Raw genomic sequence first — 24,300 nt, 5'->3', positions numbered from 1 at the left:
ATAGCGCAGCCAGGTGAAGAAGAGGAAGTGGTGATGGGTAGAGAATCTGTACACATAGGGGTGGAGAAAGGCAGACAAGACTGATGTTCAGCCAGGGGTACAGCGTGAGCAGAGCCATGAGTTTGATAGGTGGGCTTTCAGAAGATGCTGGAATGAAGGATGGTAATTTACAGTTCTAATAGCCGGTGGAATAGAATTCCATTGTTTGGCAACTGAGGCTATTTCCAATTGCTTTTTGAGGTTTATACATGGTTAGAATTTGTTCATCATTAGATAGAAAGGGTCTATTTGGATGATAGGAAAGAAGAAAAAATAATAGAGCTTAGTGCAGGACAGGCATGGGGTTTATAAATTATGTTGTGGGCAGTGGCTAGTTGTACAAAGTCCAGGTAGTGGGGTAGTTCAAACCAGTCCAAATGTTCAAGGACCTTGCAGTGATATGTATAGTATTGCTTATTGGCAGCTAGTTTAGCAACTTTGTTGTAACATATTTGAAGTGTAGTTTTAACAGATACCTGCAAGTTGATAAGGATAGGGGCACCACATAAAAGTGAAGGAAGGAGGTAAGTGGTTGCTAGGGTGGTTTTATTAGAGTTACTAAGAAAGTTTTTATGTCTATAACATATGCCAGGTTTCTGGTGTGTTTTTTTTATATTGCTTTGAATGTGGAGTTCAAATCTGAAGTTGTCATCAATTGTCACACCAAGCATTCTTGTACTGGATACAATTCCCATCTCTGTATTAAGTGAGAAGATTTTGAAGCTGGATTTGTCCTTCAGATATGCTTCGGGGAGCAGTAGGAGTACTTTTTTAGCAGGCTTGAGTAGTAATTGGGCATTGTGAAGCCAGTTTTTAACAGAGGTGAAGACTTCTTGTGTGATTTCAAGGAGGCGTGATTTCAAGTAGATGCACCACAGTGTCAGATGAGCATATTAGTGTTGAATCATCAATAAGAAGTGGTATAAAGGTCATTAATGAAAATGTTAAGGAGAAGTGGACCGAGAATTGAGCCTTAGGGTACACCAGGGGTAACAGGCAGGTAAGGAGAGAAAGCATGTTAGCATCTAACAGTTTGCAGTCTGTCAGGTACTTTTTACACCCCTGAAGTGAAGGAGGGGATAAGGCCATGATGGAGAGGTTGTTGAAATATGTGAGAAGGTATTAAAAGTTTGAGAGAGATCCAGAAATATGGAAAAGATAAATTTGCCAGAGTCCCTTTTCTTGTTCACATTATCTAAAACAGATGATAGTGCAGTAGTTGCACTATGACCATGCCGGAATCCATGTTGAGTACTGGTTAAGAGTTATTCTGAAAGGAGATGATGAAGAAGGTGAGTGTGGATACATTTCTCTAAATTTTTTGAGAGAGGAGAGAGAATTGCAATGGGATAAAAGTTATGGACTTGTATAGAGTTTCCTCCCTTGTGCAGTGGGATGACATATGATGTTTTTCCAAATAGCTGGGGCAAAAGATTCCTGTATGGATCTACGGATTAAGATAGCTACTGGGTAAGGTACAGTTTCTTCTGCCATCTTGAGGTATTCAGATGGGAGGTTGTCAGCAGCTGTGGAGCAAGGTTTATGTTTAAGCAGCGGTTTTGTATATTAGATATCATTACAGGTTTTAAGGTAAAGTTGTTACTATTTGTGACTAAGAATTGTTTGGATTCATATTTTCAGAGGGTAATGTGGTAGTGGAGGGGGCAGTTGGTAATATGTTATGGGTTTGTATAAAGGAGGGTCATGAGCTGTTAGTGAGGGCCGCAATGTTCTCTATAAAGTATTTAGTAACTGTAATTACTATTTCAAGAGAGTAGCAGGTTTGAGAGGGATACAGATCTTTTTTGAGCCAGGATTGAGTAGTGTGTGACTAGAGGACCACAGTGGATGTAACCAGTCAGGTCAGTAACCAAATGGGATAGGTTTGTTTGAGCAAAAAAGGAAAAATGGCTAGATTTAAAATGGCCTGCAAGGACAGCTAGCCTACTACTTACCTATGAGGCCATAAAAGTATAAAAATATATACCAGTAGGAAAAAAATGCAAAACAACATAACAGTCCATTTTCTAAGTGCAATAATAGCCTCCATGGTAGAATAATGTTCTGGATGAGGAGTGGGTTTTTTAAGGGAATGCAGGAATTGAACAATTTATGTAATGTTGGACTGAGGGTAGTTATGAAAAAGAACATATGTGATGTATAATGTATATAGCTGGAGTATGTTAATATGGTTTGTTTTCTTTATATTAATGCACATTTGCCTATGTCTTTATTGATAATTTAATAGAAGTGTTCAAAAAGCAGTGTTAATGAAGTTTTCAGTGTTTTGACCTGTAACTCACAACCTTGCAATTTCCTACCTTATCTACAATGAATTAACAATGAATTCTCATAAGCTGGCTACAGTGAATTTTTTGCAGTACTAAAAAAGTTTGCATTTCCATAAGACATCATTTTTTTCATCATTATATGTATATATTTTTAATGCTTTCTGTTCTTGAACTCCAGTCAAAATTTGGATGTTAAAATCTTCTCAAAAAATGTTTTTATAAGTTATTAGCTAGCATTACTATGACCAAATTGGCCTTTTAATGTTGCAGTTCTTAATTTCTGTCATGATTACAACTTAGCAATTATTCATACAATTTCAACTGCATCCACATGATTGGAATTGACTATTCCTTCATTATTTTAGATTGTTAACTTGCATAAACTGCTTTAATTTACAAATTTAATGCGGAAATGCTGCCTGTAGCATATAGTTCATTATTCACTAATGCAAAAAATGAGTTGGAGTTAGTGTTTGCACTGGATGGGCAGAATGAGACAGCTACACAGTGGAACAAGAGACAACAGGGAAGGCCGTGTACTTATTCTTACCCCATTGTGTAGTCATAGTACTCCAAACACAGAGCACATATGCAAATTATCCTAATGCCAAGGACTATATGTAATGCCAAAACACTACTGCATCTGCATATGAATTAGCAATCACAATATCTTACTTAAAAAATTGTCTTATAATATGTAGCAAATTGTTTGCCTAAAATGTAGCAAACACTTGCTACAGTTTATACTCTGTCTGCACGGAGCATTACAGTTTTCAGGTATTAGTTTAAAAAACTGTTTTAAACTGTAGCAAACTACTTGCTACAATATTACTAACGTTTAGACCACATATGGAATGCTACAGCACTTGGGTTTGCCCACAAATGCAATACCAGCTGGGACTGGCATATTGCACCTCCCAACACTTTGCACCTAGGGTAGTTCCTCCTTTTGCCCCACCTTAGCTACACTACTGCTTGCTGCAATGTGACACCAACACACAAAGTTCACAAATGCTCCTGTACATTATTTAAATATGTAGCCATTCTTCTGTGCACCACCTGTCATTACTGGGATCGATGTCTATAAATTGTGTTTATGGTAGTCAGCATAAAACAGTGCTGATAATGCAGTTATGCAACTGTGTGCTATGTTTATAAATATGGTGGCCCATTTTAAGGAATTTCCTACATCATGGGCAATGTAACTACAAAAAAATGGAAATTGCTAGCACTGAGCCTCTAGCTGTTTTTTGTTGATCGTGGCTTTTATGTGGAAAGTGATAAACTTGTGGACTGGCTGGCTAAAATCACAAAGACTATTAGAACTATAGTGTACAGAAATCTATGGGCTGCAGCTCACATCTAGTGCAGAAGTGAGGCCACAAAGATTTACTTTTTGTTTTTATTTCTGACCAGACTTTATCAGTAAATTACAAAACAATGATCAGAAGTAACATATGACTTTACCTGAAGTGGAATATATAAGCTCAGTAACAATAGTTTGCTTTTAATATAAAGAAATCTTAATTACCTATTTTTCTTGAACCATAGAAATCACCTCCTACTACTCCAGTTAAAAAGGTTATTCCACCAAGTAATGTGCCTAGTAATGTTAACACTAATGGTACAGCCATGCGAGATGTCCCAGATGGAAAAAGTGCTGACTCAAAAGACAGAGGTGAGTTTTTGTGTAAACTTATTTGCATGTGCCATTTCACTTCTGATCAACTTCCTGCCTACTATTCGGTTTCTACTTGACCCAGGTTTGGTTCTCATAAACTCCATGTGCACTGTGCAAGTCTAATCCAAGTTCCTTAACAAGGGTAATGTTCTTGGATTGCAATTAAACAGTTGTACTCAGTTAACATAGATGTGCAATGTAATACAACCCAGCATTCCTTTTTCCTTATCCATACAGTCATGCTAAGACCATATTTTGCTTATGGAATGCTTTGTGAGTGGCCATTATTGAGCAATAACAACACAAAGTAAGGAAAGTTTGGTTTCTGATGAAACTCTGTAAATGGTCAGATTTTCCAAATAAAATGATACTTGTAGTGATAGCTAGGGGAAGTATGTATGATGGTATTTCCTGAGGGGTGGATAGGGAGGAAAGAGAGAAATAGGTTAAACTGGAGCTGAATTTGTTGGCCAGTAGATATGTTATATCTTATGGATCAGTGTAGGTGGTCAAGATGATTCTTGTCTGGCTTCCAGTGGAATCCCAATCAAAATGTGCTAAAGTGCCCTTCTTCAGAAGTGGTGCCAATGGTTGCCCATCCCTGAGCAAGGAGAGGTACCACAGCAATGTGTAAAAAATCGAAAGAGTAACCATGGAGATAACAAACATTTCCGTAAAACAAACAAAACAAAACTTTAAAAAAAATCTGTCAAAAGAAGTAGCTTGGGAGACTGAAAAAATGCATTCAGAAATAATAAGGAAATATAGAGTAAAATTCATAGAGAATTAGCACAGTGAACAGTGCAAAATAATGGCAAGGTGAGTATGCCAAAGATGTGGGTGATTCAAGGATACTGGTAATACAGAAGCACAATGGCTGAAACTGTTTGATAAGTAGTGCATAGAAACAAGTATAAAATAACATGAGTGAGACAGCCCAAGCAAATGAGTGTCAGAGATTATGCAAATACAGGAGGCCAACATGGTGGACTGTTTCACAGACATAAAATGGAAGTGATGTGAGCCTGCATACAACCATTGTATCACCTTGAATTATAGGCTACTTGACAGAAGCCATGTTAAACATAGCAACACTAAAACTGCAGCAGCATGTGGAGGTAGCCACCATCAGAGTGAGTGCTGGCAATGTTATGCATTACAGCCACCTGAGCCATTGAAGAAGATACTAGCAGTGACTCATATACCAACAATTCACAGACCACAAAAATAGCTGATCATTTCAGAGAGGACAGGGATATACTGTTCTATCTGTCATCCATGAGCTGACTCACAAGGTACATGAGATATGTCCATTCCTGTGGACAAAAAAAGGCATTTGTAGCATTGACCATCTTAGCTACAGGTACCTCCCAGTGACCTGGGGCACATTAAGTACATTCCTAGACTCACACCTCACAAATACTTAACCAATTCTTCAACATAATATTTGCATGTGGAGGAGTATAACTGGTTTCTAAGGACACTAGAGGAGTGAAAAAACACCAGGTGTACATTCTACTAGACTGCATGCTTCCCTTTGGTCCTGAATACGAGAGAATGCACTCATGTAGCAAATAAGGGCCCATTAGGTCCAAACATACACAAAGATACATTAATAGAAAGGGTTACAATTCCCTGAGGTGCAGGGTCATCTGTAATGCCAAGTGCATTATCTATAGTATGTCTATGCACAACCCAGGCAGTACATGTGATTGACACATTCTGTACATATCTGACATGTACCAACATTTCCTGTGTGGGGACTTCACACAGAATAACTAGTTGGTAGGTGCACACACGACAGAGAGCTGGTCAGTATGTGCACACACGTGAGAGAGAGAATGGCTATCGTACTCTGGGAATAGAACACATACAATTTTGTGTCTTATGTGTTGTGGATGATGCTGGATATGCCCTTGAGTCATGGTTGATCACCACCCCCAATTCACAACCTACATATCATGGAGAAATGGCATACAGCAAGGACCATGCTAAAACCAGAAACCTAATCAATCATGTTGTCTGATTGGTTAAAGGTAGATTATATTGTTTAGACCAGTGTGAAATACTAAATAGTAAATAAAAAAATATTAGTGACTAGTCCTGGTGTGTACAAATGTGGTAGATGCAACTTCTGTAGGTACATTAAGACTGGTAAGAACTTAAACATCAATGGTCAGCACCTTTCCATTTTAGGCAGGTATAACTGAAACCAAAGGGGTAGTTTACCTGGCTTTATGTAACAAATGCGACTGTTTCTATGGGGGTAAGACTGAAAGGCACCTGAAACAGTGCATTTATGAACACATTTGCAATACACGTAAAAACAACCCTAACAATGCTTTGGTCAGACATACCTCAGATCTTGTCCAACACCATTTTTTATTTACCGTTTTAGAAAAATTACCTTTTGATATCTGGGGTGGCCCATGGTCTTTGATTTTGGAAGAAAGAGAATTACTCTGGCAGCTGCGGCTTAATGCTTTTTGTTATCCTGGTCTTAATGACAATTGTAATGTCAAATGTTTATTGAATTTAAAGTTCTTAGATAGATGACCTGTGTAACAATTCCTAATATGTTGAAAAGTATTACTTCATTCACCATCCTTTTTATTAATTAACTAATTATTTTCTATTTTTCTACTTTTATATATCAGAATGGTTATTTTTTAGGAAACAGGAACTGATGTTTTTAAGTATTTGCTATTTAACTGTTGTAATTTCCTTATCACTTTGTCTGAAGAAGTTTGTTGATACTGGCAGACGAAAGCGCTAATATTACATTAAATTCTTGTGTAAACTTGAGTGGATTGCCGACCTGTGCTTTTTGGTTTATTTTAAGTTTATTTGTTTTTTTACATATAATTCAAAGTTTGATTTTGTCAAAACATGTCATTTGGTGTTGTCATATGTCATAGGTTACACTAATCCATGCAACTGTCGATGACCAAGGCTTACTCAATGTAGCTACCAGGTTATCACCTGGAGTTACTAATCAGCTAGGCCTCCTCACCAGTTACAGAAGTGCTACCATTCAAGTATCTTGGGTAGGACCATCTAAGAGAATAGGATGAAGTGGCTGACAGTCAACTGTCCTACTGTGGGGTGGGCGGTCATGAAGAACCATTGCTTGTGTGACTTTTGGTAGAGACCAGAGGTTCAACATTTCAAGAGGGAGTAACAGATATGCTGGTGTCATTGCATGTCACTCCTTCAGGCCAGAATTGTGACCAACTGCTGCCACAAGATGACAATTTATGACTTCTGATCTGTTGCTCCCCATACGGTCCTCACCCCCAAGGCCAACCCCCTGAGAGGTTGGGGGGGGCCTAACCAGTGAAGGGACATATCCAGGATGGTCCAATAAGGAGGTATTGAGACACCCCAGAGGGAAAAGATGGGACTATGTGGAAACTTAGCCAGAGGGAAAGTGGCAGGTTTAGAGGAGGGGAAAGGTAAGAAATTTGACAAAAGAGAGTCTTTGCAAAGGAAATTAAATAAACTAGTGCAATGTTTATGCCAGAGGATATATAAGAGGAGTGCTAAAGGAACTATATGTGTATACACATTGAGAAGGGAGAGAGAGAAAGGTACATTATAAAAACAAGTCCAAAAGGGTAGCTTATTTTAGAGAAAAGTAGTCACAAAAGCAAGGAACCACAAGTTAGAAAGATTGAGGCTGAATAGAGGCAATTTGAAGAAAGTGTTTCACCTAGTGTTGATAGAAAAGTCTTTCTGAAGAAGTCATGGAATCAGTAGGAACCTGTGGTACAATTCAGAAGTGTGGAATACAAGCAATTCTTGTATTCCACAGAAAAATATAGAGTAGGTTAACAAGGAATCCCATCTTATTTGTTAAAACATTTTTTTTTTTCACTTAGAATGTTGTAGATGCATGGAAGAGCCTTCTTGAAGAAGCTATCCAACCAAAGAGCATAAAACATTTTCCAAATGCATGCAATAGACATAAAGCAATTTTAGCTGGAGGTCCAAAGATGTAGGATATTGGGAGTCTATATTAGAAACCCAAATGCCAAATTACATGAATGCGTATTCATCGACACATAAAGGTCGATGTACGAAATGAGTGAACAACATAAATGGTGAAAGGGAGAATGCCGAACGTAATACCGGAAGCAACAGTGCCATACAGGTAAGGTAAACCCAACTCAAAAAACCTAAACTAAAACACTTTTCTAAACATTTTTGCAGGGGGGCAAGCCCCCCTACTTAAATATACCAACTCCGAGACCGCGCTACAGTGGGGAAAAGGATTTATTTCCTCATCCCCATGATCACCCTGCTGGCCGAGGAAATACGTTCGGCATTCTCCCTTTTGCCATTTACGTTGTTCGCTCTTTTCATACATCGACCTTTATGTGTCGATGTAAATGTATTTGTGTAATTCGGCTTTCAGGTTTCTAATATAGACCCAGATATTGGTTAATAAGGAAATGCAATTTATGCATTAAGAAGGAAAATCAGCAGACAATGTGGGTCAACTTTCATTTACTTGTTGGTAACATTTGTCTTCTGTGTGACAGTAAGTCAATCAAGTCACCCCATAAAAGAGCTACTTGTACCTGCTGGGTTTATCTGTTTAACACCTAAAGTCACCGTAGAATATACAGTCAGCTGCTATCAGATAAAAATATATTGTTTATACAGAAACACCAAACAGCCGTAATAGTCATTTTATGAGCTCTGTCCTAGACTAGGCTGGAACCCTCTGACAAGATAGTCACTCATAACCATATCTGCTCCTTTGGCTCTTACCTTTTTGACTTTCCCCATGCCCTTTACCTTGGGCATTACGACACTGAGAATCATTGTTTGTAACTTGTACAAAATTCCACATCCTAGTGACTTACTGGTGCTTATCACTACCAGTCTATTAGTGTTATGCTGTGGCGGTTATACTGACTTCCTATATGACAATGCATTGTTTTTAAAATTTTGATGTTGTGTGCTTTTTTCTATCTTTCCCCTGCATGAGTCAGGTGCCTCCCAGCTGAAATAATTAATTATTCCTTACTTTCCCATCTTATTTTGTACTCTGTCACCTTGGAATTCTTGATAATTCCTATGTTGTGGTTTATCATATTTGCAAATCAGCTATTTACTTCTCTGATCTCACAGCACTGGAACCTACTACCTTGGCAGCTTGGGAAATGTACTAATTTGGCTTGCAGTACAAAATCTGTTATATAAACTCACTTGCATTTAGTGACAACCCAGCAGATAAAGTTTTTGATCACCTTAAAGAAAGTTATTGTTTTTTTTTGTTTTGTTTTTTTACAGTTATCATTTATACTTTATGTCAGTATTTTTTGGTGTTCTGTACTTGTGATTGGTGAATAGCTACCTAAAGTAATTTTCTCTTGGAATCTACTCACATCAGTGGCTCAGCTTTCTTACCCAATGATGTAACATAATTTTGAAAACACCCCCCCCCCCCCCAGTCACATTCTGTATGATGCAGTGTGGTTATGTATGCATGTATGTATGTATGTATGTATGTGGATCTACTTCAGATGATCAAAGTTTCAAAACTTCGAACACCTGAAAGACCCTATTCAGCAAAAATGAAAATGTTACAATATATGAGTTGTATCATGTACAGATGTAACATTTTTAAACATACACAGAATAGATCCAGACTACACTGTTACAGATGCATACAACAGTTACAAGATACATAAAATGCATACATGTAAGTAATTGATTGGCTACATTATACACAAGAAATTACAGTGAAATATTTCTATACAAGGAAGAGCAGGAAGCATAGCAGAAAGAAGACAGCAGAGACTTTAGCACTTGTCTATAAAGCATTTATGTACAGATTCAACAGGGAGTTGTTCTGAAAGAACTATTTTGAAAACTTTGAGGGTAGCTTTACTTCTTAAATCAGATGGGAGATTATTCCACATTGCAGGTCCTAGTATAGAAAAGGCTTGTTCATCTATAGCTGTTTTAAAGGATGGTCTTTTCAATGACATGTTGGGGTTGGGAGTAAGTTGTCTCCCCGATTGGGAGAATTCATTCTGGGGGGGGACAATAACCTAAATGTAATATTGTAAATATCAATGAGCTTTATAAATAAATAGATGGACCTTTCAATCACTGGGAGCCATTTTAGTTTCTTTAGAATTAGGCAATGATGACTACGAGAATGAGAAAGATGGGCAAATCTACAGATTTTGTTTTCAGCAGAGATTCTGTTGTATCTTTCGTCTTTTCCCGGTTAGGGGTCGCCACAGCGGAACTCCGGTCCGCTAATGATTGGCAGCAGATTTTTACGTACCGAGTTGCCAGCCCTGATGTACAATCTTCAACGAAGGTACGCCCATTCACGCATGTCTCCACACAGAAGACGCTTTAGCTGAGAATCGAACAGGACAACGTCTTACTGTGAGGCGATAATGCTACCGCAGCACCACCACCGCAGTTTTCAGCAGAGATTCTACTAGTTAGAAACTTCACCTTTTTTAAATCACCTTCTGCTTTTGCAGTTTTGCATTCAGTGTTGATTGCCCACTCTTATATTCCCTTCTTTGCCAGAGCCTACCTAACTGGTTGACTAATACATGTGCTTAAATGTGAGATCAATACATTTTTGTAAAATACACAATAAATCATTGTGTGAGAAGCATTGCAGGGGATGAATCTATTTATAGGAGTAACTGTTGTGTAATGACTATAGCGCTCTTGGATGGATTTTGGGAGCCCAGCACTTAGAAAATATCCAAGGTACAGAAAACATCCAGGGAGTCATTTAATAACGTTTTACTACTACTCCCATTCATGAATGCTGTGGACAATGGACGAACATTTCCCCTAATTCATATTCTACCATCTGTTGAAAATGACTCCTGTTTTGACTGCAAGTTAAATACTATAGTAAAATGTTTGTTCCTGATGTTGATTTTAACTCCCCTACCTTCCCTGCAACTTTAAACTTGCTTCCCTGCCACTGTCCTAGGTAGGCACACAAAGCCCCATGAGTTCTTGTTTTATTCACTGATTTTATTGATTCCCATCAAAAAGCAAGGTACAACCTATATAATGACTTTACTAGATGTACATTATTTGTATTGCCTGAGTCTTCAAGGGTATCCAGGTGCCACAAGTCATATTTTATTGGATAAAGAGGGCTGCTATTTTATCTTCTTTACCCTGGTCCTCCATATTCCTTTCCTTCAAGATTCTCTTGCAAGTGGCAGAGCACAAACCATGATTCTAGGCCACTCCTAGAAAATCTGCCTCTAGCCACCATCTTGCTCCTGCTCCACCACCCCAAGCACAAATGCTTAAAATGGCAGAGGATCTCATTTCCCTTATTGGGGTAGTCAGGCCACAACTTCTAAAAGGAAAAGACACCCTTCCCCGAAAGTTATGATAGAACAGGATTCTGAGGAATCTGAGTATTCAGATTTTGAAGAGGAACAACAACCTCTGGCTGCTTATGAGGATTCAGATGCAGAGGAATCCATTCCTTCTGCCTCCCAACCAGAAGACCTTTCCTTTGGGGAAACCCTTCACACCCTCAGGGAACATTTCCATTGGGAATCTCAGGACATCCACCAATCTAAGAAAAGACTTAGAGAGTTTCTGGACCTGGCCCAGCACAGACCCCTGGCCATCCCTCCTATTTTAGACGTGGTGGATGATGTTTTCTGTAAATCCAGCTTAGCCCCTGACACCCTCCCACCTGCTCCCAGTAAACCTGATGGGTATTACAGTGTACCGGTTTCTCACAAATACCTGTACAGAAATCCTGCTGCAGACCCAGAGGTCATTACACAGGGACCTAAAGGTGCTAAGACTAGTTCTGCCAAGAATTCTGTTCCTTTTGACAAGTATTCCAGAGCTATGGACAGATGAGGTAAAAAAGTATACACCTCTGCAACCTTAGCTATCAGAGTACTCATCTGTCAGTTCCATATGTTAAAATATCAACAACACACTTTGGAACTATTCAAACAAAAGATTTCAACCTTTCCCGATTGTGCCAGTTCGAAAGAGTTAGCAGATTTACTGCACTCTACTTGTCAAGTGGCCAAACACTGATTACACTGCGGATATGATGCCCTAGTAGTCTCTAGCAGTGCAGCAGTGTCAGGAGCTGTCATTAGGAGACATGCATGGTTGAAGGAACAACCTCTCCCTGATCATGTCAAGTCTAAACTAATTGATGCACCCCTGGATAAGGACCACTTGTTTGGAATAAAAGCAGAAGAGGTGCTTAAAAAGATGGAAGACAAAGCAAAATCTATGCAAATAGTAAAATATTTATTTCAGGTTCAACCTCCCAGGTTCAGCAGGAACTTTCCCTCTAATCACTTGGTCCTTCCCTGCACCTAGCAGACAGGACCTAGGTAAGTTCCACAGGGACAGACCGCCAAGGCCCCTAACCCAGAGGCAACAAAGAACCAAACAGTGGACCACTTCCACCTCAAAGGCAGGGAGTTCTAAGCCACCCTTCTATGGCAAAATCTCTCAATGACTCCCTCTCCCCCCTCTACCCACCCTTCACTCACCAGAAGTTAGGAGGAAGGCTCTCCCTCTGCAAAAAAAAAAAAATTGGCTATCTGTAACAAAGGACCAATGGGTCTTAAAGAACATTTTTTCAGGGATACAAATTCTCTTTCAACGAACTCCCAATTCCAAGAGGGTACCCAGACTTACCTCCAAATCAGTGGGCAGAGGCATTGAAACATATACAAACTCTCATATCCCAGAGGGCAGTAAAACCTGTCCCCTCAAATCAAACGGGCAAATGCTTTTATTCCAGACTACTCCTTGTTCCCAGAAAATAGGGCACTTGGCACCCCATCCTGGATCTATCCATTCTGAACACCTTCCTGGTACCCCCCAAATTCAAAATGTTAACTTTGCAGCAGCTGCTGTCTGTGCTAACAAAAAATGCCTGGCTACTGACCCTAGACCTAAAAGATGCCTACCTCCACATCCCCATAAGGGAATCCTGCAGGAAATTCTTGCGCTTCAGAGCAGGTTCACAACACTTTCAGTTCTCTGCGCTACCCTTTGGCTTATCTACTGCACCCAGAGTGTTCGCCAAATGCTTAGCCCCAGCCATAGCATTTTGCAGACAGAGAAATATACAGATTTTCCCTTATCTGGATGACTGACTCATTCAGGCAGAGTGCAAAGAAAAGCTGCTGCAGGATCTTCTCTTTGTCAAAACCTTCCCTAGGGTTCACCATCAATGAGAAGAAATCAAAGCAAACACCCTCCAGGAAGATCATTAGGCCTTCCTATACCCAGAAAAGCAGAGCTTCCTGCCTTTCTACTTTACCCAGTTGGTTTCCAGAAGTCACCTCACTGTGAGGAAGTTCCTGCAAGCCTCGGGGTACATGGCATCTTGCATCCTTCTAATTCTTCTGGCCAGGCTTCACATGAGGAAACTTCAGTGGTATCTAAAGAACCTTTGGTGTCAGCACTGTCAGCCTCTAGAGACATCTCTCCCTCTGATCCCCTGTATAAGGTCTGAGTTTCTCTGGTGGGCAGGGGCCTGTGCCAAGAACAAGGGTCATCCCCTCATCCTCCACCCTACCAGCCAGACCATCACCACCAATGTCTCAATCATTACTTAGGGTGCTCACCTAGCAGGCAGGTGCACCCAAGGTCTTTGGGATGCCCAGCACCTTCCCTTACACATCAATCAGAAGGAAATGATGGCAGTACAAAAGGCTCTGACATCCTTCAAACCCCATCTCAGGCCAGGGGTTCTCCCTATCAAAACAGACAAGACCACAGTAATGTGGTATATCAACAAACAGGGAGGGACCCAATCTTACCTTCTGTGCAGGCTAGCCATGAACCTCTGTGCAGGCTAGCCATGAACCTCTATGCAGGCTGACAGCCACCTCCATAGGTTTACACCTAACTGCCTAATACCTAACAGGGGTCAACAACACCCTGGCAGAGCACCTAAGCAGAAACTTACTGGACCACCATGAATGGGAGCTCCACAGGAAAATCTTTTTGGAAGTCATTCAGGAGTGGGGAACTCCGGAGGTGGATCTCTTTGCTTCGCACCTCAACCACCAGCTGGAAAAAATCTGTACCAGGGAGTATCACCACCTATCATGGAAAGTAGATGCCTTGACCTTCCCCTGGAACTCCCTCTTTGTGTACACATTCCCTCCTCTGCCTCTTATTCCCAGGGTACTGATCAAGATAAGGGAGGAGAGACCAAAGGCCATCCTCATTTCTCCAGATTGGCCCAGACAGCATTGGTACCCTTTACTGCACAGCCTGACATTACAGCCTCCCAGGCAGCTTCCCCTGATCTCAGACCTCATGACCCAGGTACTTGCAGACTCTCAAACTGTCAGCATGGCTGATACTTTAAAAGCAAACAAATGGTCCCTGTTAAGCAAACAGGTCCTAGACATTATCACAGAAGCCAGAAGGCCCAGCACCAGAAAATCTTATGCAGGAAAATGAAAAAGATTCTGCTCCTGGAGCGAGTCCAGAGGGTGCAGTACCCCACAACCTTCCTTCTTATCTTACCTAGCCGAGTTACTCAATAGTGGCTTCTCCTTCTCTTCTATTAAAATCCGTGCCTCAGCCATTTCAGCCCATTTCAATTCAGACCAGCCCCTGTTCTCACATCCTTTGATTAAACAATTCCTTAGAGGGGCTACTAATATCAGACCTCCCAGAAGGCCACCCATGCCAGCATGGGACCTGAATTATGTTTTAGACAAACTAACCTTGCCTTCCTTTGAACCTGCTGCTTCAGCAGAATTGAGGTACATCTCCTGGAAGACTGCTTTCCTAATATCTATCACCTCAGCCAGAAGGGTTTCAGAACTTCAGGCACTCATGGCCATTGAGCCCTTCATCATTTTCCATGCAGACAGGATCTCCCTGAGGACTAACCCCTCCTTTATGCCCAAGGTGGTATCTGATGTGACCCTCAACCAGGCCATACATCTGCCCACCTTCTTTCCTAACCCTCAAAACAAGGGGGAAAGAATTCTGCACTCACTAGACATGCACAGACAACTCAGATACTATCTGGACCATACCAAACCCTTCAGAAAAATAGACCAGCTTTTTGTCAGCTTTGCCCCAGGGCCAGAGGGGAAGCCCATTTCCAAACAAACCATTTCCAAATGGATATCACACTGTATCCATTTCTGCTATAGACTACATGAGAAATCAAACCCTAAGTCTATTCGTACCCATTCCACTAGAGCAGCCTCCACTTCCACAGCATTCCTCTGAGGAGTTCCCACCAGGGACATCTTGGAAGCTGCCACCAGGACCTCTGTCCATATCTTTACAAAGCATTACCACGTACCTCTTTTCTCTAAGTCTAGGGCAAGGTTTGCCTCTGCAGTTCTGCAGGGCTTGCTGACCCATGCCTAGGGCTCTAACTAATCCTTCCACCCCTCTCCTCAGCTTTGGGGATCCTCCCACAGGTGATGACTGCAACAGTGAAACACGAAAAACATAGTACAGTTGTGTACACTTACCATAAATGTAGATGTTCGAATGTATTCACTGTTGCAGTCCTGGTTTCCCTCCCTCCCTCCTTCCCTCTTATATCCTCTTTCCCTAGGGGGACATAAGCTTCCCATAGTGGCTTTTAGCCACCAGGACCACTTTACCATATTTGCTAGTGCTTCTGACGGGTTAGGGCAAGTAAAACTGATGTAATGGTGTCAGCTGCCTTACTTTATGGCACTGACAACCTGACGTCAGACTACAGGCGACAGCAGCCGATGCAGAAAAACATTGACTCTGGTATTTGGGCCGGCCGAGGGCTACCACAGCAGGGATAACCCACAGGTGATGACTGCAACAGTAAATACACTCGAACATCTACATTTATGGTAAGTGTGCACAACTGTACATTTTGCAGTATTATATATTTTCTGAAGGATACAAAGTATGAAACTCAAATGTCTGTCATTATTTATTATTATTTAGTGACTTCAGTCCTCAGTGATTTGCCAGAAAACCACAAATTTTGTGAGGAACAAACCAAAAATATGAGGCAAAATTCTGGACATTCTAGGAAATCTGGACAGTTGAGAAGTATAGTCCAAGGTAGAAGGTTCAATCACTTTAGCACTTGCTCACCACTGTGACAGCATAACAGTATCAGCTTTAGCAAAGGACAGGAAGATGTACATGTATCCCCTGCTCCAGCTTCCTCTAAAGATGCACCTCCAAAAGCTTAGGACCCCCTTGATTGGAGGGGTGGTTGGGAAGTATAGCATGGAGTGTGAGACGGAGATGGAGGTCAGGCTTCTGAAAGATTTCCTTATTTATTGCATGTAAATAAAAAGGTGCTCTAGAGATGTAGAAAAACTTTGATTAGAACAGACTGAGCTGATTGACAACTGACAAATCAAATCTTCATATAAGAATTTCCTCCTGCCAGCCTTCTTTCTGTCTCTTTCTTCTGTCCACTCCTTTAGTCATCATTTTGTTTGTACATATATAAATCACCTTTGCACATTTAAAATGCTGCCACTGTAATACATCATACAGGTAAATAATGGTGCCTGTGAATGATTTTCATATCCTTATTTAAGAAGTATGATTTGTATCACTATTAAGCAAGAATAATGCTAATAAAAAATTATGAAAAATGTTCCAGGCTTCCAGCACAACAGGTGAAGTTGTTAATTTATCCAAATTGACTCTCCTTGTCATACATAGAGTTCCTTACAACATCTCTACATCTGAGCAGATAGCACAAGAAAGGGGGGGGGGGGGCTGAAAATGGGGATTGTCAGTGGTCTAGTCTGGTTTTCATTCCGTGATTGAGAAGGTAAGTGTTTCTGGAATGTACCGTCTCCTTACCTGTTACAGAAGGTAAAGTCATAACCTAGATTAGGCTTCCCACATGACCGTACTAGTTACTGATATAGACACAAAACCTGCGTATGTCACCATTGTTGGTCTTTGGTTATTTTTATCTAGCAGCTATACCATTGGCTAAGGAGAAGTTTCATACATTGTCTTTTACAATACTATTTTTCAGAGCGTGCCAATCATATGAATGTAATAAATGAAGAACTTCTTTTAAGACTAACAAGTGGTCGTACTACACCGCAGAAGACCTTCCAAGTGCAGAGGTCATCAGACACATCCATTCCCCTCACTTACGAATCCAGTCCAAGTGAAGTGAAGGCATGGTTAGAGGCCAAAGGCTTCAGTGCAGTGTAAGTATTACCTAAGGCAGGCCAAAGTCTTCAGTGTAGTGTAAGTATTACCTACGATATACTGTGAACTCTTTGGAAAAGTGATAAAAGAATATAGGGCTCACATACTGTTCCAGAACTGTGACTGCGGCTGTGGAATGAAAGCTCTCCTGTTGTAAGGACTGCCAATGTCCTTTACAACATCTGACCATGACCTTTAGATTATCACACTGCTCATAACATTGTTCTTATAAAGGAGAAAGCCCCATAGCAGAAACAAGTGTTAAAGACTATAAATCATGGATGGAGTCAACTATAAATTATCTATTGTTACCTTGAGAAGAGTGACCATTCCATAAATGCAAATCACTTGTTTCAGACTTTTGAGTACCTTATTGTTTTTTTGAAGAGTTTTGTAGAGCAGTCACTTGGACAAAGATGTTTGACTTCAACTACATGTGAGTGCAAATATGGTGATCAACACCTTGTAAAGGCTTCAATGGTTAGTTGAGAGTCTTCATGAAATAATGTGTGTTTGTGACTGCAAGAAAAAATAATATTTGTCTGAATTAACCTTAATGAAGTTACTTGGAAATGACCATTTCTTTTTCTATAGGTTGACTGCAGTTGAGAGTTATGGGGGTGTAAAATCTGTCCATTGTAATTAATCAGAAAACCAGGTTTCACTGAGCAGGACTTGCGTGCCAGCCAATGTACAGCTCAAGCTTCAGTTTGGAAATGTTGGTTCCACATGAGGTGGAGCCCTCTGTTTATCCTTTTCTTAACTGTATGTTAGTGGCTAATATTCCTCTTATTCACATTTGTATTTATTCTCTCAAACTTTCACACTTCACTAGTGGTACTCACCTTCTATTACACATTAGTACTGAAAACCAAGTTTTTTCTCATTTATCTGTTGAAGCCTGTGACCATTCTTCTGACATCTCTGATAAGACAGTTTTTTTTTCTATCATATTCTTCAGTCAAAAAGGAGAGTGCTTTGGGATAAAATCTAAAATAGGAGATACCTATCAAACATGTGAGTACACCGCAGGAGAATTCCAGAACAGAGACTCCAAAGCAGTAGCCATTAATGGAAAGGAACTGTTAAGCATACAATTCAATAATATCAACTACTAACTTTGGGCGGCATGATGCCAGGGAATCTTCTGATGCCAGGGAATCTTCTTGGACTAGGCTTATATAGGCTCCAGGGCCGTTAGCATAGTATACACCTATGAACCTATGAACTATCCACTGAAAAGGAAATGGAATCACTTGAAGTGAAATTTCTGCTGGTATAAACACATTCAGTGATATAAAGTTAAAGATTTTTTTGCACAGAGATCTATACCCCTGATAACAACATGTATCAACTCCAAACCAAATACTTGGTTTTGGGAATTTAGATTTAAAGCGGGAGGGGGGGGTTAAATCAAATGCTAAACAGAAAACCTACAATAAAAGGTATATATAGCATTAACATGTCTTAAACCTTTGCAAGAAAAGATTAAAACATTTGTCTTTTTGCCACTACAGGAATTCACAAAATTACTGTCATTGATCCGGGATCTGTCCTTCGTGATTTTGTACTTCTTATAAGTACTCAAAACAGAATGAGAACTACCACGCATAATATGGTAAAAATAAAATGAAAAGCCTCTTTGTTCGAAGTAATCCACTGTTGTGCACCTGTAGGTATTTTGTAGGCAGACAGCTAACCAGAGTAGAATGTACACATTCTCAAAATCACTCAATACAAACAGGAACAATCCTTTGATCTTAAAGTTGTCTGGTCTATTCAAAGTAATGAGCACTTTCTTGTTTCAGACTTCATCAGATACAAAGTTTCTTCCTGAAAAAAAAAACATTACAATTCAAGTTGTTTAAGTAACCCTAAACAAGGAGGTGTGGGGGGGAAACAGCCCTTATGATTGGGGGTAAGCCATGGTTTCTCCTGACTGAGTTATGGTTGGGCCTGCTGGTTGAACAGGAAGTTAAGTCCCTAACTAGACTAAGAGTCATCGATTGGCTAATAAGTCGGCCAGCTGACTTGGAGGGAAGCCAAGTTCTTAATTAAAATATGAATCATAGATTGGTCTGACTGTTATTCACCTCTATTTCTCATGTTAAGAAAAATAAATAAATAATTTGCAATGTTATAAAAATGAAAAAAAAAACAATTTCTAGATTTAAAAGTGTTTTTTACAGAATTTTTTAGCCATTGAAAAGTAATTTATTTTTGTAGGTTCATGAGACCAATGTGTGTGTTGAAGTCAACATAAACAGTGAATCAAGGTTGCCTGCTTCTACTGGACATCTAGTGTCATCTATCTATCTATCTATCTATCTATCTATCTATCTATCTATCTATCTATCTATCTATCGCATCTATCCAAAATTAAAGTGAAGTGAATACAAATAGTAAAATAAGCGTGCCCACTGTACCTATTTGAAGTTAACTAATTGAAAGATCTGTCCAATATTAAAGTAAACTCTTACATTCCAGAACTGTTGATTCTGCAGATTACCAGAACTAGGCCATTAGAAGGGAAATCTAGAACAATCAGACTATTGAAAATCAAAAATATAATTTGCCATCAAGAAAACTATGGTGGGTGAATGTCATCACACTTAAACCAGCATTGTCTGAAGCAGTTCAACAGATCTTTTTCGCTTTACTACCAATGTGGTTGACTTGATTTATCTGTAAAACTTTGCAAAACCTAGCAGTAAGGTTCTGTTTGAAAAAAATATTCTAAGTCTAATGATTGTCCCTGCAGTAGATGCTCGAATTAATCTCAAGGATTTGCTTTTACTTCTTCCATTTCAAGTAGCAAGTATACAGTGGTGGTCATTCTCGCATTTTCTTGTGCCAGTTGCCAGCTTACCATGCCTGATACCCAGCACACTGTCTTAAATGTAGGGGTCTGTGATCAGATCAAACATGCAAAACAAACCCCAGACCCTGTCTGTTTTCATTTAAATTAATAGAAGGTCCTATGGTTAAGTTTTTTGAGCTGAATGATGTTCTTGAGTATCCAAATCTGAGGCCTGGTTTATTGTATGCATTCAACCTGACTTGTCATTCCAGCTCTCTTTTTCTCTAAGAGCCCATCCAGAGATAAGCCCATAATTTTATCAAGGACATGAAATTTAAACTTAGAGTGATCTGCCATCTCATTGGAACATTTTGCTGGAGCATTTTGATTACTCTACCATCTCATTGGAACATTTTGCTGGAGCACTTTGCTTACTTCTATGTCTAATATCAGAAAAACAGTGTTACATATGTACTTTAGGCTGTTAATGGCTTAACCAACATAAAACACTTCACATTTTGTGCACTGAGCTCTGTAAATAACCATTTCTGTATTACAGTCAGCTTTACACCTGCTGTAGTATTTTTTTCTTGGTATTTGAACAAGTGGAATGATATGTGTTACTCATGTTCACAGGAGGATCATTTTGAGCTTCACTTTTGAAAATCCCATTTTCTGTGGGTTCCATTGTGTCCTTGTTAGACTTTGAGATAGTCCCTAGTACTTCTGCTTTTTTTTAATAAACACAGGTGCCAGTTCTAAGATTTTGGCAATTTGTTACTGTTGATAATGCCTGATTTCCTTCATAGTTTTGTAGATAGGTAAGTGGCCAACAGTGAAGGTAACGGCCATGTTATATTTTCCTGCTTCATTTTGGGGGTCTTTGTAAAAGGTTGGCAAAGCCCAGATGGAGTCTGTTAATAGGTTCTAAAGCAACCAGGTCTCCCTGGATCTTAATATCTCTAAAATAGGATCTGATATGGAGTGCAGTAGACTAGCTTCATAGCCACCGGCTAAAACGTCTCTCTCTGTGTCGTTAAGATTCACAATAAAGTCATTCATACCTTTTGAAACTCTTGCTATGTGCATTCCTTGAGACTTTGTTAAGCTAGGTTTGTGATCTGTTAAGCAAGAGTACAGATATTTCAAGTTGACAGCAGACTTACACAGATATACGATTGTTAAAAATTGTATGTTTGAGTTAGTACAGTTGAAAATTAAGTATAAAGGACCAAGAACTCCTAAAGTACAAAAAGAGCAGGGCACACAAATAATATTAGCATAAAGTTGTACAGAGCATGTGCAACTGATAATGATTAAGACCCATGTAAATTATATACATGATGCGCACACCTTAAGCTATATATATGGTTACACACTTTTAGCGGATGTTAAAGTTACAGTTCTGGAAAGATTTTTTCGTAAGTTGCAATATCACTTTCAGCTAATAGCTCTAGAAATGACTATAAGATATGAGCCTTAATATCATTTTCATCTAAAAGCTGTAGATCTTACTATGAATTATGAGCTGTAATGTCACTTTTAACTCACTATCTTTCTTTATCCACAGTACGGTAAATTCCTTGGGAATTCTAAATGGAGCACAGCTATTCTCTCTACAGAAACAGGAACTGAGATCAGTGAGTCCTGAGGAAGGAGCACGAGTCTACAGTCAGCTCATGGTGCAAAAGTCGATTATTGAGGTACGTAACTCATTTTGGATGTAGCATGGCTGGGTTGTCCTTCAGGACACAATTGTCTCTGGAGAAAACATTTCAGAGGGCATTAATAGTCTATCAAATCTTCTTCCTCTTTCAGCTTTTCCTGGTTAGGGGTCAGCACAGCAGAACAACGGTCCGCAGAACAATTGGCAGTGGAGCTTTATGGTCTCAAGTTGCCAGCCCAATGCCCAACCTTCCACAGAAGGCACACACATGCACACACTCACACTTAGGGCTAATTTAGTGTGTCCACTCCACCTACAGCATGTCTTTGGGATGTGGGAGGAAACCGGAGCATCCATAGGAAACCCATGCGACTGCAGGGAAGACATGTAGAGCATTCTATCAAATGAAGTCTGCAAATATAAATGTAGTTAGTGTACCTGGCAACATAGTGCTACTACCGTGCATTTACTACTTTGTTAGTTCGAAAGATATGGAATGATTCCACAACATGCATTTTTGGGGTGGAACATGTCCCTCCTGAAAATAATCCTCCATGAAGCATTTGTTAAGTACTGCAATTTGGAAAACACAGCACTTCTTTCTTAAACTGCAGTAAACTAATCAAAGCTGGCACTGTGGTTTTTGAAACTATTTTAATGGCCTGCTGTTACACACACACACACACACATACACACACACACACACACACACACACACACACACACACACATACACACACACAGACAGACAGACAGATACACACACACACACACACACACACACACACACACACACACACACACACACACACACACACACACACACATACACACACACACACACACACACACACACACACACACACCCTTCTTGCTCATTCATTGATTTACCAGAAAAAAAACACAAGTGTTATGAAAAACAGACAAAAAGCATGAGGCAAAAATCAGACACATTCTGTGCAATCAGATAATTTATGCTCCTCATACATAAATACTTACATATATTACATACACTCACACAGTTTGACAGTAATATTACATACACTCACACAGTTTGACAGTAATATTACATACACTCACAATTTGACAGTAATATTACATACACTCACACAGTTTGACAGTAATATTACATACACTCACACAGTTTGACAGTAATATTACATACACTCACCGTTTGACAGTAATATTACATACACTCACACAGTTTGACAGTAATATTACATACACTCACAGTTTGACAGTAATATTACATACACTCACACAGTTTGACAGTAATATTACATACACTCACAGTTTGACAGTAATATTACATACACTCACACAGTTTGACAGTAATATTACATACACTCACACAGTTTGAGAGTAATATTACATACACTCACACAGTTTGACAGTAATATTACATACACTCACACAGTTTGGCAGTAATAAGATAAATGAATAAATACGTAAATTAACAGCCACATGGGACTGTATTATCCTAGCATATTGATATCTATTAGAATAGAGTATACACCCCACTGCAACCCCGCTGCTCAGACTTCACAACCTTTTAGCTTTAGCATCAAGCAGAAAGCTAAAACTTATGAGTGACAAACAGTCAAAATCAGTGACAAACACTGCCGTTATGTACTTAGAAAGTTATTAGAATAGCAGGCTGGTAAGTTTGAATATCAAATGTTTGTCATTATTTAGTAATTGTAATCCTCACTAATATGTCAGAAAAAAGCAATCTTTGCAGAGAACAGACCAAAATATGAGGCAAAATCAGATATTTTATGTGAAAAGACAGTTCAGGATGTGTGTGTCCTTCTTCACACATACATTAATAAATACAGACATAGACATACAGACACCCAGACAAAGAGTCATACTCACAGACATATTTGATAAGTGGTATGCCTAGGACTCATAAAAATTGCTTTCACACTCATATCTCTGCAATGCCAATACTCAGTTAATTCATTTTTTCACTTTCAGTCTCAGGCTATTTCAATTATGTGAGGGAACCTTAGCCAGTGGAAACAACTCCTCATTGCTTTATACAGCAGTTCAGTGAGCTGCTGTTTGGGACATTTCTGCCTTCTGATCTGTAATAAGGCCTGATTGTCTTATTCCCAGTTTGGACTAGACATGATATCAGGAGGTTCTAAAACAAAACCTGACAAGAGGAATAAAACAATTTTTCCCCCAGTTCACTTTAGAAGTTCTCAGAACTGCATACATGTGCAGGCACAGAGTCCAGAGCTTTGTAATGGTAAAGGGAAAGCTACTATTTTATAAAAGAAAAATTTAAATAGAAAAAAAAAACATACACATTTTTTTTTCTTCTTGGGAGAATGCAGCCCAGCACCCAGTAACCGAGCTACCGCCTGGTGCAACCATTACTGCAGTTGGGGAGAATGTCACATGTAGTATTGACATCTGTATGCCAATGGGTGGTAACAGTTCCAGAGATATGAATATTTTGCCCCTGTCAACCTACAGACACTGAAAACAGGAACAAAGGCCCTTTAAAAACAGAAACATCCAGCTAAAAATCTGGACATCTAATTAGCATAAAAGTCGAATGCCAAACAGTACATAACTTTTCTCACTTCAAGTAAGA

The 24,300-nt window shown here is 39.5% G+C and overlaps 1 protein-coding gene across 1 annotated transcript in view; it reads left to right on the top strand.

Moving 5' to 3' along the window:
• Positions 1–24,300, top strand: part of EPS8L1 (EPS8 like 1) — a 270,983-nt gene that overhangs the window by 237,371 nt on the left and 9,312 nt on the right. The window contains exons 16-18 of the mRNA XM_044059439.1: positions 3,882–4,008; positions 17,045–17,225; positions 21,597–21,729. Of these exons, the coding sequence (XP_043915374.1) occupies positions 3,882–4,008; positions 17,045–17,225; positions 21,597–21,729 (441 nt within the window). The remainder of the gene's footprint in view (positions 1–3,881; positions 4,009–17,044; positions 17,226–21,596; positions 21,730–24,300) is intronic.

The sequence above is a fragment of the Protopterus annectens genome, chromosome 17.part0 (genome assembly GCF_019279795.1).
Source record: "Protopterus annectens isolate FY-2018-M chromosome 17.part0, PAN1.0, whole genome shotgun sequence".
Classification (NCBI taxonomy): domain Eukaryota; kingdom Metazoa; phylum Chordata; order Ceratodontiformes; family Protopteridae; genus Protopterus; species Protopterus annectens.
This window is presented reverse-complemented; position numbering and strand designations above follow the sequence as displayed.